The 15,453-nt window shown below is 41.7% G+C and overlaps 1 protein-coding gene across 1 annotated transcript in view; it reads left to right on the top strand.

Moving 5' to 3' along the window:
* Positions 1–454: 454 nt before the first annotated feature.
* znf385b (zinc finger protein 385B) overlaps positions 455–15,453 on the top strand; it is a gene marked incomplete at both ends in the record, with an annotated part of 29,507 nt that continues 14,508 nt past the window's right edge. The window contains 3 exons of the mRNA XM_079230471.1: positions 455–590; positions 811–954; positions 1,793–1,909. Of these exons, the coding sequence (XP_079086597.1) occupies positions 455–590; positions 811–954; positions 1,793–1,909 (397 nt within the window). The remainder of the gene's footprint in view (positions 591–810; positions 955–1,792; positions 1,910–15,453) is intronic.

Raw genomic sequence — 15,453 nt, 5'->3', positions numbered from 1 at the left:
TTCATTTGATCTTAATTTCTTCTCCTTCATTCAGGTGTTGTTGAAGATGGAGAAAAAGCTTTCACAGCTAACAAGTTTGCAAATTGTGACAAATAACTGAAAAGACATCTCATAACTGTCTCATAAGCTGATAATGTATGACAATATACAATATGTCTTCAAGGTTTAGTTTTAATTGTGGACAAATGCATATATTATTAATATTGAAATGTCCTTACAACTTCTTTATATGCAATCATAACCCGTTTTAACTATACTTTAATTCTGAACAGGTTTGTTCAAAGGGTTACCCACTCTGGATCACTTCATTTTAATTAAATATCTTTTATTATGTGTTGGCATTTCAGGTGCTGTTTTTTGTTTGTTTATCTCTAGTTTATATAAGCTATATATAACATTAGTTATCACCATTCATGTATCTTTCTCTATTTCTTCTTCTTCTTCTTCCTTAGGGATGAAGACTCCTCTCAGCCCCGCTCAGCTTCTGGAGCGGGGGCAAATCTTTGCTTTTGGAGGGATGTGTCGAGAGTTGATGGACCACCCAACACCTACAACCATCAGTCTCTCTGTCCAGCAGACTCCATCCCCAGGTGATCGACATGGTCCAGCACCAATGCTTGGTATTATCTGCTGTTTCCAACCCATACTTTTCTGCTACTGTTTGACACATTGTTGTAGTTTTCTCCTACAGTTTGACTCAACTGTGGGGGTTTCTCCTACAGTCTCCCTCCTTATTGTAGTTCTTTCTCACAGTCTGACATCCTTGTTGTTTTCTCCCACAGTCTGACCCTTCATGTTGTTTTCTCCAAGGTCAGAGCGGGGCCTACTCACTGTGTGAGGTGTGTAACCTGCAGCTGGCTTCTTCTGCTCAGGCCCAGCTGCACTACAACGGCAGGTCTCACCTCCGGAGAGTGAGGCAGCTCCAGGCTAGAGAGACTGGACAACAGGCAGCAGGTACACTACAACCACTACTGTCATGTGATTGTAGTAGTATAAGTATATGCACAAGTAGTTTTTAACAAACAGCTTACGAGGCAATAATAAACAATATTAAAATAACTACTGACTGCGACTCTCAGATCCAACCCAAGAGCTGAAACTGTGTTTTTGCTTTATTTCAACCACTGCAGATCAGTAGCTAACTCCAAGCAACGGTAGTAGTTAGCTGCCGTTTAGTAGCTGTAGCAGTCGTAGTAGCACAATAGGCTGTCGCTGCAGTAGCAAGGTGAGCAGAATCACAGAATCACTTGTAGTAGTAGTAGTAGTAGTAGTAGTAGTAGCAGTAGTAGCAGTAGTCGTTGTAGTAGTAGTAGTAGTAGTAGTAGGAGTAGCAGTAGTAGCAGTAGTAGTAGTAGTAGTAGTAGTAGTAGGAGTAGCAGTAGTAGCAGTAGTAGTAGTAGTAGTAGTAGTAGTAGTAGTAGTAGCAGTAGTAGCAGTAGTAGTAGTAGTAGTAGTAGTAGTAGTAGCAGTAGTAGCAGTAGTAGCAGTAGTAGTAGTAGTAGTAGTAGTAGTAGTAGCAGTAGTACTAGTAGCAGTAGTAGCAGTAGCAGTAGTAGTAGTAGCAGTAGTAGCAGTAGCAGTAGTCGTTGTAGTAGTAGTAGTAGTAGTAGTAGTAGTAGTAGTCGTTGTAGTAGTAGTAGTAGTAATAGCTGCAACATTGGTATGAGCAAGAGCTGTGCTATCAGTAGCAGCAGCAGTCATAGCAGCAGCAGTAGTCGTAGTATTAGCAGCAGTAGTTTATTATTGATAGCTCCTTGTATGATATAATGGTTCTTGGTGTCTTTTATTCCAGCAGGGGCTCAGTCTAGGTCTCTTCCCCAGGCCACAGGGCTCAGCTCCCAGCCTACAGGACTAACTCCGACCCCAGGCCTCAGTCCAGGCCTCAGCGCTCCATCCAGCACAACTGCAGGTAGGACCAGTGAATGAATGTCTTCTGTTAAATGTTTCACTTGAACACACCACAAAGACCACAGCTGACCTAAATGAGAGGAAACAAGTAGTCTGGCTGCCTGTCTGCTGAGTGAGAGTGACTTTGGCTCATTCATCATCAACAGCTGCTGCCATCTGGGAGAGGTCAGAGAGTGTGTTGGTACGCAGATTGACCCTGAAAGACTAAACTGATCCTGCATTAACTCAGATCATCACTGCAGTTTTATCTCTATATGGGTATTGTTAGCTCCACCCAGACACCTGTCACTCACGTTGGCAAGCGGAAATATTTTAGTCCTGCTTACACTGGCTAAAGTATACGCACTGTGCCACTGTTAGCCACCATGGATACAGTGGCTGAAGTTCACAATATCCATGGTCGCTGAAATGGACTGAACATCTCAAAGTTGATATGTCAATCTATATATGTTGTGTTTGGTGGATAAAATGATACTCAGAGATGTTTAAAAATGACCTTGAAAGTCAAACATGGCTTGCGTTTGACTATTTCTTAGCTTAACCCAGAAAAAACCCTGGGTTAAACGATATAGCATTGTAATTTGTGCACTTGAGAAGTACTGGTAGGTGGACTTTGTTACCTTTGAACGGAGTCAGGCTAGCAGGCTAGCTGTTTCCAGTGCAGTTCCAACTTCATAAAGTGTCAACAACTGTTTCCATCTGCTTCCTGCCTTAATGCTAAGATAAGTTAAATGTATAGACTGTATATAAGAAGTGGACGTAGTTATCCTGCTGTTTTGAAGCCTTGAGTTTGCCTTTTTCGCTCTCGCCGTCTTGACTTTTTGCAACCAGTGAAGGGAAGTGACCATATTTGGACTGGGGAAGAGTGATGTAGATGTAATGTCATTCACAAGGTATCCCCAACCTAAACCATACCGGTGTGGTCTATATGACTCAAAATGGACCATAATTGAAATGAGCATCATGCTGTATTGAAGAAGACTTGAAACTAGAGATTGAGACATAAACTCATGTTTACAATGTTTACTGAGGGAATAAATCAAGTGAGAAGTAGAGTCATTTTCTCATAGACTTCTATACAATCGGACTTGGTTTTGAAACCGGAGGAGTCGCCCCTTGCTGGTCATTAGAGAGAATGTCGTTTAAGGCACTTTAGCATTGGCTTCACTTTTCGGAATCGGAGGTTGCCGCCTGGTTAACTGATAAACTGACTGCTGGTTGTAGCTTCATATTTAATTCACAGGCATGAGATGGTATTGCATTTTGCTCTAAATCTGTAAACATATTTTGCAGAATGTCAAGATATTCCTTCAACAAAACAAGATAGTTTATCTTCTTATCTATGGTTATTAGGGACTATATATCCACAATATTGTGTCTTTTTGTATTGGTTCTGATATAACTGTTTAGTTGAGCAGCAGTGTTTTAATTATTCTCATGGTGTAATCGTTGCAGCAGGTTTCTAAGTGCTTCCAGCGCCCTCTGCTGCTGAAATTACAGCTGAAGCTTTCCACATTGCTTGACTCTCTTTGGGTCTGTGATCAGCTGTGAGTGGAACATTACCAAAACGTCTTGAGCAATGCAGACCCAGTTTTTGAAGTCAAACTGCTGGTCAACAGAGCGAGCATGTGCTGTGCGATGCAAAGGAGTTAAAGTGGAGCAGACAGCAGCGGGTCATTAAACTGGGACATAGCACTGCTCCGCAACCGCACTGACATCTCTCAAAGACATCGCTCGCATTCTTATTGTTTCATTGTCTTTAGTATCCATCGCCATAAAAATCTGGGAATCACCTTATTACCGTTCCAGTCTCTTTTAGCCCCGAGTGAAACTGACTTCCAGGTCGGACTAGAAAAAACTTGTATGGAGAAGTAAAATAAGATAAATAAGTTCCAAAGCCCTCAAACACACACACACACACACACACACACACACACACACACACACACACACACACACACACACACACACACACACACACACACACACACAAAGACCTAATTACAGGACATGAGAGGATAATGTCAGGAGAGACAGGAAACCGATACACAATCTCACACACACACATACAGGTGTGTGTGCAGCAGCTGTAATTACATACTATGTGTCCATATCAGTGTACAGGCTACAATAACACTGATTAAAGATTAAATCTCTCTACTGAATACACACACACACACACACACACACACACACACACACACACACACACACACGCACACACACACACACACACCACTCAGCCTGAATGGTAATGTCTCTGTCTCTCTCTCTCTCTGTCTCTCTCTGTCTCTCTCTCTCTCTCTCTCTCTCTCCTTCCCCTCTCTCTGTCCATTACGTGATGCTCGCTCGACCATGAAAAGCTCTTTGGCCTGAACTCAGCTCCTCCAGGCCGGGCTGCGTGTGTGTGCGTGTGTGTGTGTGTGTGTGTGTGCGTGTGTGTGTGTGTGTGTGTGTGTGTGTGTGTGAGACGGTGACCTGGCTGGCTGAGCAGCCAATCAGCAGTTAGGTCAGATGACATCACAGCCAATACAAACATGGTTACAGTCGTTCTTACAAAACTGCTGGAATCTGTGTTTTTATAGAGTCTTCATGATTGCATAAAGTCAAGTTACGTTTCCAATTGTTATGTTTTCTTCTCTTCTTTTTCTTCTCACATCAACAATATACTTCCACACTGTTAGCATTCATACAAATACCCCCAGAGATGTAAGAAGTACTCAGATATTTCAAGTTAAAGTATCAATACAATAATGTAGAAATATTCCAGCAAACATACATATTTACTTACAGCATCAAAAGTAAAACCACTCATTGGGTATGATGGTCCTGTCAATGTTATTTTGTTATATATTACTGACTTATTATTAGGGTTGGGTGGCACCGGTTCCAACACGTCCGGTACCTACCGGACCGAAAAGCAACTCAGATTTCGGTGCTTCCTTCCGGTGCATGAGCCGATTTAAATACTTTTGTTTTTTTACACTACTCTGTAAAGTTGCACGGTATATAGATACTAAGAAGGTAGCGCGGTGCCCGCACGCTAAAAACGATTATTAAAATAGCGGATCAGAGCTCACTCGCTGCTCTGCTCTCTGTCTGCCTGCAGAGCGGGGCTCGAGGGGGCGGGGCTGGAGGGGGCGGGGCTTCCAGCGCTCACACACACAGTGCGCGCACACAGAGATCGCTGGAGACACGAGCACGAGCTTTTGAACGTCCGTCCTCGGCTTGATGGAACAAATCTCTCCAGTTGATATTAATGATGACGTGTAGTCCAGTAAAGCAGCAGTTTTAGGATCCAACAGTGTCTGAGTTCTGTTGCACACGGTCCCACCAGGCCACCTGATTGGACTGGTGTCTGTTCTTTTATTAAATATATATTGTTTATAGTTTGAAGTTAAAAGGTTTGAAGCTGTAGTTTGAAGTCAAGTGTTTTGTATGTATTTATTTATTTATATCTATAGCATACTTTAAACAGTTAATATATTGTTCAATTTGAAGAAAAAAAATTGCCTTGGCAATAAAAAAGTATCGGTTCAGGCACCGTTTAGGCACCGGTATCGTTTTAAAAGTATCGGTTTAGCACCGGTATCGTTTTAAAAGTATCGGTTTAGCACCGGTATCGGAAAAAACCCAAATGATACCCATCCCTACTTATTACTATGTGTTAGCAGCATTGTCATGCTCTAACCGGTGAAGAGCTAATTTCAATTACTTTATAGAGTGTTGCTTAGTTTAATCTAACAATGCATCATCATTTATGAATTGGTTGTGTATAAAATTGGTAAAATTATAAAATAATTAGTCAAATAAAAGTAGTAACTGTCTGATAAATGTTGTAAAAGGAACAATGTAGTTAAAAGTATTATATTTCACCCTCAGATGTGGTGAAGTTCTTCTTCCTACACTATGTGTGTAGGTGCACATCTACAGTATGCAGCAATAAAAAAAAACTTAAATAAAGGTTACAGACAAGTTGTGTGATTTGAAATATTTAAAAAAAATCAACAATTACGAAACAGCTATAATAAAGCACCTAAAGATAATAACAAGAATACTAGCAACACAATGTCTGAAACCAACTGCTGGTTGTACAAAGTGAAGTACATCAAATTGTAATTAAACACATTGCTTGAGAAGACGCACTTAGTTAATACCCACCGCTGCTGCCAGCCACACACATGAAAACACATGCACATTTGCAACTAATTAATTCATTTCAAAACATACCAAATTTCAAACACACAAACATTAAAATGAAAATTACGGTTTCTCCGACTAAGGAGGCGAGAGAACCATTACGACTGTTTTCTCCTGAAGTGGCGGTTAGTCACCACTAGGCGACAGCATTCACACTCTTACCCAAACACTGACACACACACACACACACACACACACACACACACACACACACACACACACACACACACACACACACACACACACACACACACACACACACACACACACAGTCACGGATGGATAGAAGTGAATTCCCATGATTCGCATCAAATGAACAGATCAAGTCTCATGAGACTAATAAAGTTTAGGAAATCAAAGCGTCTCTCTTCTCTTAGTTTTCAGTATTTTCTGTGAGCAGAGTTGTTGCTGGTACTGGAGACAACAACAACAACAACAACAACAACAAGTGTGCTTTGACTGTCTTTGCTTTCATGTGAAAGTGTGTGTGTGTGTGTGTGTGTGTGTGTGTGTGTGTGTGTGTGTGTGTGTGTGTGTGTGTGTGTGTGTGTGTGTGTGTGCAAGCTGGCTCTAATTAGCTTTCCTGGGCTAATAGAGGTCAGCATGTTGTCCGGCTGATGCCTTCATACATAATGAGGAATATACGTTATTAATAGAAACATATTGTTGTATGCGTGTGCATGCGTGTGTGTATGTGTACGCGAGAGCGATGGAGAGACTGAGCAGGTGTTGATGTGTGGTTTTTCTATTGATGTATTCAGCTGTTTATGAATAGACACTGCTGACAGATTCACACACTCATAATGCTGACAGTAGGCTCAGGAGGGGGAGGAAGGGAGGCGGCGGCTGCAGATGACCAGATTTGAACCTGTGATGTTTCAGCCCACATGACACATCTGTGACCACCAGTTGATCAACTTGCAATACAAAATGTGTCTACGAGGCCTGGCTGAACTAGTAGAGAACGGGCAGCACAGGTCACAGTCTAGTGAAGGCATTGGAGGGACTAACCTTGTTGAACACTGATACCAGTGGATGTAGTTAATGGATCGGTACTGGGGATTGGGAACTAATAGTCAAAGCTAAGTAGACAACTGGTAGACTTAGTGAACGTTTAGGAGATAACTGGTAGGACTAAATCTAGTAAAGGCTTTGAAGGATTAGAACATATTAGAGGAGCAACTAGATTTATAGAAGGTTAGAAGACTGGCAAAGGGATTGGTAGTATGACTGGCCAAAGTCTACTGGAACACTGGTGCCGACTGATAGAACAAGTCAAGGTCTCGTAAAGGCATTGAAAAGACTACTCAAGGTCAAGTAGAAACTGGCAAAACCGGTTGTACTGGTAAAATAATTGATATAGTGGATTGGGAATTGTAAGGACGAGTCAAAGTTAAGAAGAAAACTGCAGGACATCAGAACTGGTTCTGGTCGACTATTCAAGGTCTTGTTGGAAACTGGTAATTCTAGTGGAGCCACTACAGGGACTGGGGATTAGGGATTTATGACAAATCAAGGTTATGTATAAACTGGTCTGACTAGTGGAGCTATTAGATGGCTGGTAGCACGAGTCAACGTCTAGTATATAACTGGCAACACTTGCAGAACTAGAAGACAACTAACAGGACAAGTCAAGGTCTATTCAGGCATTGGAAGGATAAGTTATGGTCGAGTAGAAAACTGGCAATGGATGATACGGGAATTGGGCACTGATAGGACTAGTCGTAGAAAAAAAAAAAAGTAGAAAATAAACGGTAGGACTAGTGGAACTGTGAGGTTACAATGTGGTAAAAACACTGGTAATTCTAGCAGAACTATTGAAATGACTAGGTCTAGGGACTGGGAATTGGGGATTGGACTAGTCAAGGTTAAGTATAAAATAGTAGGGCTTATTGTTTATTTGTTGTTTCATTTTTCTCACTGTCATTGTTTGGCAATACACTTGCTTGCTTCTTTTTAGTATTGTTCTATTTCCCCCTTTTGTTCTATATTGATTATTTAGTTAAATTATTTGTTAGTTTATTCATTTGCTGTTTTCATCAGTTTTCCTATTCTGCATTCATTCTGCCTTTTGTCCTCGATAATGAGCGACTGAAAGCTCCTCTCCTCCTCTCACGATGCCATGAGCTGAGAGCGTGCGAGCAGCGCAGAGACAGCGAGACAGTGAACGAGGGATTTCCCCTGAGACAGAATGGCTGTCATAACCCGCTCACCCTGAATATCATCACCTCAGTGATTCAAATACACTGTGCGCTCTGTCTCTTCCTCGCAGCGCGTCGGTCGATCCTCACGAGTGTCCCTCAGCGTTCACGCAGGCAGGCAGGTGGCGATTCTCTGCTGTTTGGTTTGGCTTTTCCCTTCTTTGCTTTTTGTTATCGGGGGGAGCAGATGATAGAGGGGAGAGGGGGGAGGGAGGAGGAGGAGGAGGAGGAGGAGGAGGAAGAGGTGGTGATACAGCTGTCTCCCCGCCGATGATGTGGAGTAGTTTCCTGACTCGAGGTAGGAAATCTTTTTTTTTTTGTCTTATTTGTGTCGGGGCTCCTCTACATTAAGCCATTTGGATTTTAAATGTTTGCGTCTTTTTTGGTTTTGTTGTTTTTAACCTGTAATGTGTGAGGCGTGTTCTTTGGGGGGTTGGTGGGGATCACATGACCCGCAGGTCGTGACCTGGGAACTGTGGTTGCACTCTCTCTGCTCAAGATGTGAAAACTGTCATCGTCTTACAGACATAATCAGCTGTTCATCACAGCTGGATTATAATTGTTACGACGACGATTATTTCCACATCACATTTTCTTGGGGCTATTTTGTACTTTGCTGGAGTGTTATGACAGTTCATCTGATCAACCAATCAGTGCAATGCTATTGATCTGCTTTGGCTTGGAGCTAAAATATCTGGAAACAGTGTTTTCTCTTGGTTGTGGTGTAAAGGTTGCGCTATGGATGAAGAGGAGATGAGATGAAAGATGATGGAAGCTGATTTGAACGGCAAAGGATGATGTTGCTAGACTTGATAATAGATACAATAATATAATTGAGTATAATTGTCATCAAAGAACTCATAGACTTTCAGATAAGATACACACAAAATATAGTTTTTTTTCTTTGCAGGCATTCTGTCCTAAACCCAAACTATTTCACCTGCTGATAAAACTGGATGAAAATGTTAAGAGATCACCAAAGTTATTACAATTAATGTTGAGTGGAAGACACGGGGAACACATCAAATCAAAAGCAAGACATGTGTTGCTACTTTGTTCTATAATGCTTTTCTTACTTGGGCTCCCAGTTTCACATCCATGTTAAGAGTTACCCGTCATTTTTTGTGCATTTTTCTACTAAAGAATGCGTACAGTCACAACCTCCGTCTTCACAAACAACTCCGCTAGGTTTCGACGACAAAACAAAAATATCTTTGGAAGTGCCGTTACTGGCAAACGCCATGTGGCAAATCAATCAATGCTGAGCTCCCATTTCACATGGGGAATTTAACAGTGGCCTACCGGGTGAAGGATCCGTGTCGGTTGGACCCATCCACCAATGTGTGGGCGCTTGCTGTGTTTATACTTCCTCGGTCATGATTACGTTGATGACATACTACAAATAACGATCACCTTTTCGTGGGGATCGCTGTGAATGCTGGATGAGTTTTCATGGCGATCCGTCCAATGGTTGTTGAGATATTTCACAAAACAAAACACAAGTGAACTCCATGGTGGTGCCGTGAAGTCAGAGGATCGCCGCTTTCGGCAGAATTCACCATCCATCCAAAGTGTTGGACCGACCAACAGAGCAACATTTGCTATCCAAAATCTGTTCCCATCAGCTATTGTTTTCTCTTTGTCTGTTTGCCAACTTTGCCACCTCGGTGATGTGCAGATGGCGATGTAGCTGAGTGGATGTTCTCTACTGCTTCAAACACGACAACGCTCTGCAGCTTCTCCGGCTTTATCTGCTCACTCTTCAATGAGGACGAGGAGCTTCTTCTGCTCACTTTATTATGGAAATCTGATGTTTTCCAGGAATGTCCTGAGCAGAATGAACATCGTGGATCCAGTTTACACTTCTGAAAGGTTCCTGGACGAAACTATATGTGATTAGATGATAAATTAGGGTTTCGCTGAGGCCGAATCTGTGGCTACTTCCTGTCTGTCTGTCTGGCATTCCTCTGATTATAGATAGCGTGACTGCCGTGATTACCCACACACTGCTGCTCATCATCACAACACAGTGTGTGTCTGTGTGTCTCCGTTACATACACAGACATCCCTCACCGTTTCTTTTAAATGTTTTCACTTTTTCTCAGAAAAACACCTGATGTCCAGTGTTTCCATGGTTACATACAGGGACACCGGTGCTGCATTCTGGTAGTCTTGGCTGGATTTTCTCAATAAATCTCATTGTAGCCGTTTTCATTTCTCCCCAAGGATAGTTTATATTTGGATTGAACAGAGCTGAGCTCATCAGCCATGTTTTCCATTCTGCAAAAAGTGTTAATTTACCCAAAATCCATAGCTATTTATTTCCCATCTCGACGTGGGACTTAGTTTGTTATTGCCGTATAAAACATAGAGCGAGAGATATTTCATAAACCACAGGTCAAATTTCCAATATTATCTGCATTTTTTTTATCTCCACTGCTGGTAAGGCTGAACTAAGTGATCAGCATGTTGTTTGTTCCGTCCCACACTTTAATCTACAACGTTAGTTTGGTGCTAATCAGATGATTCGGCGGTTTCTTACTGAGTCTCAGACTGGAGCTGTCCTGTCTGCTTTCATATTCCTGACTGGTCTGATGCGAGCGTTCGTGCATCTCTTTGTGTGTGTGTGTGTGGTATTTTGGATGAAGAAGGATCCGAACGTGACCTACTTAAACACACACACACACACACACACACACACACACACACACACACACACACACACACACGCAGGCTTGTTATGCTAATGTGTGTGATTCTCTGCATAATAATAATGCAGTGTGATGTCTAATGCTGCCGTCAGCAGCAGCGCTCTTTAAGTCGACGTCGCTCTCCCTGTGGATAAGGAATGTTTTAAGATGCAGATGAAGGTAGTGGGACATGTTCTCCTCCCAGTAGGATCACTGGTGTATTAATACCCAGCGTGCTTCCAGGCTTCATCTTCAGCTGCAGTGGGAAGCCAGTGAGGGATCCTGTCCCTATACTGTAAGGAGATCCGGGGCAACACTGGACCCGTAAAGGCGACCCTACACTTATATCCTCATGTACCCCTTCGGAGCAAATAGTCTGTTGTAACTTTGAGAGTTTTTTTTTCATTGCTCCACAGGACGGGGTTAGAAAATTAACATGTTGCTCATCCTAGTGTTTGTTTAACCAGGACACAAATATAAAAATGACATTTTGTAGTTTAAAGAGGTGTTATGCGCTGGAATGAGTGCTGCAGGGACGATGTATTTTTTTAAGATTACCTCAGCATCACTCTGGTTCCCTCGACAAAAGTCCAAAGGGACTTTTCCATTGGATTTAGGATTATTGCAGAAAATAAACTCTGTGGCAAAGAAATGTTCAAGATACTTGACATTTTTATTCAGCAAGATAATCTGGATTTTTTTTAAAGCATAAATGCATTCAACAGAAGTAAAAAAGTATATAAACAAACTACACTATGGTCACATGACTTCACGTCACCACCACTAAGCTAGTAGTCGGCGTGGTAACGTTTAGTCTCACTTAGCCACTTGTTAGCAACCGCTTCTTTTTCAAGACTCATCTAAACTCCAAAATTGGTGTAATCAATGACATTTTATCCCTGGGAACAAAACGTAAAAGTCTTTTCAGCCTATGTTAACCACAGACCTTTTATCAGGCATCGAACCAAGAACCCATTAAAAACAGCATTGACTTCGAGGCCGAGGGAACCAGGAATGTAAAAATGCTGACTCCTTTCCTGCAGACAATGTACACTAATACAAACACAAGTTATTTTTAAAGACGCAATTAAAGAAGCGCTTCCCGCCTTTACTGCGTCTACTCCGTCTGTGGCTGGAGTCGGTTACAGTGCTCAACTGAAACATCTGATATCACACTTTGTACTTTACTTGAATGTGTGTGGTATTGACTGTGAACCAGCTGGTTTTGTGCTCCTCAATTTCTCCCTCACATACACACACACACTTGTAACGAGAGATGGTGTGAACCGAAAGCAACTGCCACAACACACGCACACACACGCACACACACACGCACACGCACACACACACACACACACGCATGAACACACACTCTCTCTTTCCTCCTTTCTCCTCCAGTGTGGAGGTCTCCCTCTTGTCTCTCTCTCTCTTTTACCCTCTCTCCCTCACACATACACACTCCCTCTCTCTCACTCTCTATCTTTCGTCCCCAGGGATAGAGTTTCTTCTCCGTGGAAGAAATGGCAGCGGAGGATTAAGAAGAAGTGACACACACACACATACACACACACACACCTGACGCTCAGGGTTTGGGCGTTCAGATAGCGATGACACATGCCACTCTTAGTCCAGTCACCTGATACAGTCTCTCGCTCTCTCTCTCTTTCTCTCTCTCTCTCTCTCTCTCTCTAACACACACACACACACACACACACACAGACACACACACACACACACACTCTGAGTTGTGGGTGTGCATGGCTTTTGCTCAAACACAGACCGAGGACAGCAGAGTAGATGCACATGGACAGAGTTGGGAGGAAAAAGTGAACCTGGATCGAGGGTAAAGAAAAAAAAGACGCCTGGTTCAGGTAGGAACCTTTCATTTAAATTAATGCCATCATCTTCAGCGCCGTCCTCCTCTTCCTCAGCCTCAGGCTTCATCACTTCCTGCTGTCTGTGTGAGAAACGTCTCTCGCTGCTGTCGGTTTCACTTTAACTGCAGCCGTTCACATCACTTCACAGTCTGATTAACAGCGCCAGATGCTCAGTTGGATGAGGATATAATGAAGCTGTTATAATGATATACTGACACCCACACCACAGAAAATACCACGTCGCACATCTCGCCTCCAGTACGCCACTCACACCTTCATCCTCTGAAATGTGTTATTTCATATCGAGAGGTGAGCATTCTGTGTTTGGAAAAATGAGGATGAAAGAATGCCAGATGAGTTGTTTGAGTTGACTTTTCTACTTTTTAGTAAAGATACGGATAAATATACACACACACACATATATATATATATATATATATATATATATATATATATATATGTATATTTTGAATATATATATATATATGTGTGTGTATATATATCCATATGAATATATATATATGTGTGTATAAATATATATATGTGTATATATAATAATAATAATGCATTTCATTTTTATCGCACTCTTCCTTCAAAAGAATCTCAGAATGCCACACATATAGTAAAAACAAATAAATATAATATATCTGTATGAATACATATATATATATATGTGTGTGTGTGTGTGTGTGTGTGTGTATAAATATACATATACAGTACTCTTTATAAAAACGGCACTGTTGTAGGAACTTAAAAAGCGTCATCATCATTTGAACCTAAAATCTGCACTCTCCAATGCATTTATTAAATTTGATCACCCTTTAATTTATGATGCAATAGTTTTGTTTTGTTTATTGTTTGTAACTGTGTCCTAATCTCATCAGTGCAGTGAGAAAAAGTCGGTCTGTTTCAAAGCAAATCAGTCAGGTTTCATGTCTTATTTCAGCAAGAGACACAACCAGTGTTTAGACAGGGTCACATTAGGGATAATAATAATGAAACGCATAATCATTAACATTGAAGTCATTCTGCAGCACAATGACTACTCTTTCTGTAGATTTCGCTACTGATGCTTTTGTGTTTATTTTGATTTTTTTTTTATGCAGGACTCTTACTACTTTTTTGACCACATGATGAGTATTTGAGCTAGTGGGCTTTCCAAATATCAGTCAACTGTAAATTAGCAAACTCATCAGCTTATTAGCTCAGGGGACAATAAATTCAAGAGAAGTATTTGCTGCTTGGTCTCCTGTTTCATAATCCTTCCTCTTCAGTGGCGCAGTCTGCATCAAACTGGATGGTGCAACGTTTCTGATTTTTACGGCTCTTTATTCCCTCAGAGGTCAGCGCTGTCAACTCGGCTTACTAATGACCAAGAATCTTCTGCTGGGCTTAAAGTGAATCCGCCGTATGTGTTGAAGCTGAAGTCTGGACAACAAAAGAGCCAAGATGATTAACGACTGCATGACATCAAAGTATCTGTCAATCAGAAATACAGCGGTATGACTGAGACACTTTGATATCTGCGTTAATATATTTAGAGCGTAACTGTTTCACAGAGGACCCCCCCCCCCCCCCCCCCCCCCTCCCTCTAGCTCAAACCAGCATGCAGCTCATCGTGGCAGACGTCGTTCTGTCGCTGTACATTTCCCTTCACAGCAGCGTGCTGTGCAACAGTCACAACATTTTAAGCTGTTAAATTAAAAAATGTCAAGCTATTGTGCATCTTTCTTTCTTTTTTAAAGGAAGATGTCATTTTCTTTAGTTGGTCTGCAAAAGTATCACTATTATTTAAATGTGCCACAGTCCCTTCATTGCTGGATGTGTACAGCTTTTAATACAAACTAAGTTTATTCCTCTCTACTTATCTTTTATCTCACATTTGTTTGTGGAAAAGCAAACCAGAAGACAAACCCAAGCACACACAAAGGGCAAGAGAATGATATTACGGTCCTTTATTATTGCATTCTTGCATTACAGATGAAAAAAAGGGGATCCTTGAGGAGGTTCCATGAGTTCCTGAAGTGGGGATATTGTGATTGATTTTGACCAAAAAGGAGAAGAAGTATATGTCATTGTTTGTGGATAAACCATCACCAACACACATCATTATCCAGAGTATTTATACACGTCTTGAACATGACTGGAAGGGATTTTTGTTTTTTTTCAAACTGCTGGGCTTGCATATGTGCACCTTTCCACACCCTCGATCATTGCAAATAGTTTTTTTTTCTATGCGTGGAAACACCAGGGATGCAAATAAATGTGACGTTCGTCCCATTTGGATTCATAAACCAGCGGGGAGGGGATGTGAGTAATTAAATATCAGACACACTTCCTAGCAACCACGGCCCTTGGCTAAATTATGGCGGCGGTTTGTGACAGATGACACAGAGCTCTGCAGGTCAGATCGGTTACAGGAGCCTTAGTCTGGAGCTGATGATACAGCAGAGCACTGTGTAAGATTTTCCTTCTTACATCTTCATCACATGATAACGTGTGAGTGTGTGTGTGTGTGTCTATGTGTGTGTGTTAGGTGTGAATGCCAGAGATAAACCTTTGGCTGCAGTCACAACC

This window comes from Taurulus bubalis, assembly GCF_910589615.1.
Source record: "Taurulus bubalis genome assembly, chromosome: 15".
Classification (NCBI taxonomy): domain Eukaryota; kingdom Metazoa; phylum Chordata; class Actinopteri; order Perciformes; family Cottidae; genus Taurulus; species Taurulus bubalis.
This window is presented reverse-complemented; position numbering and strand designations above follow the sequence as displayed.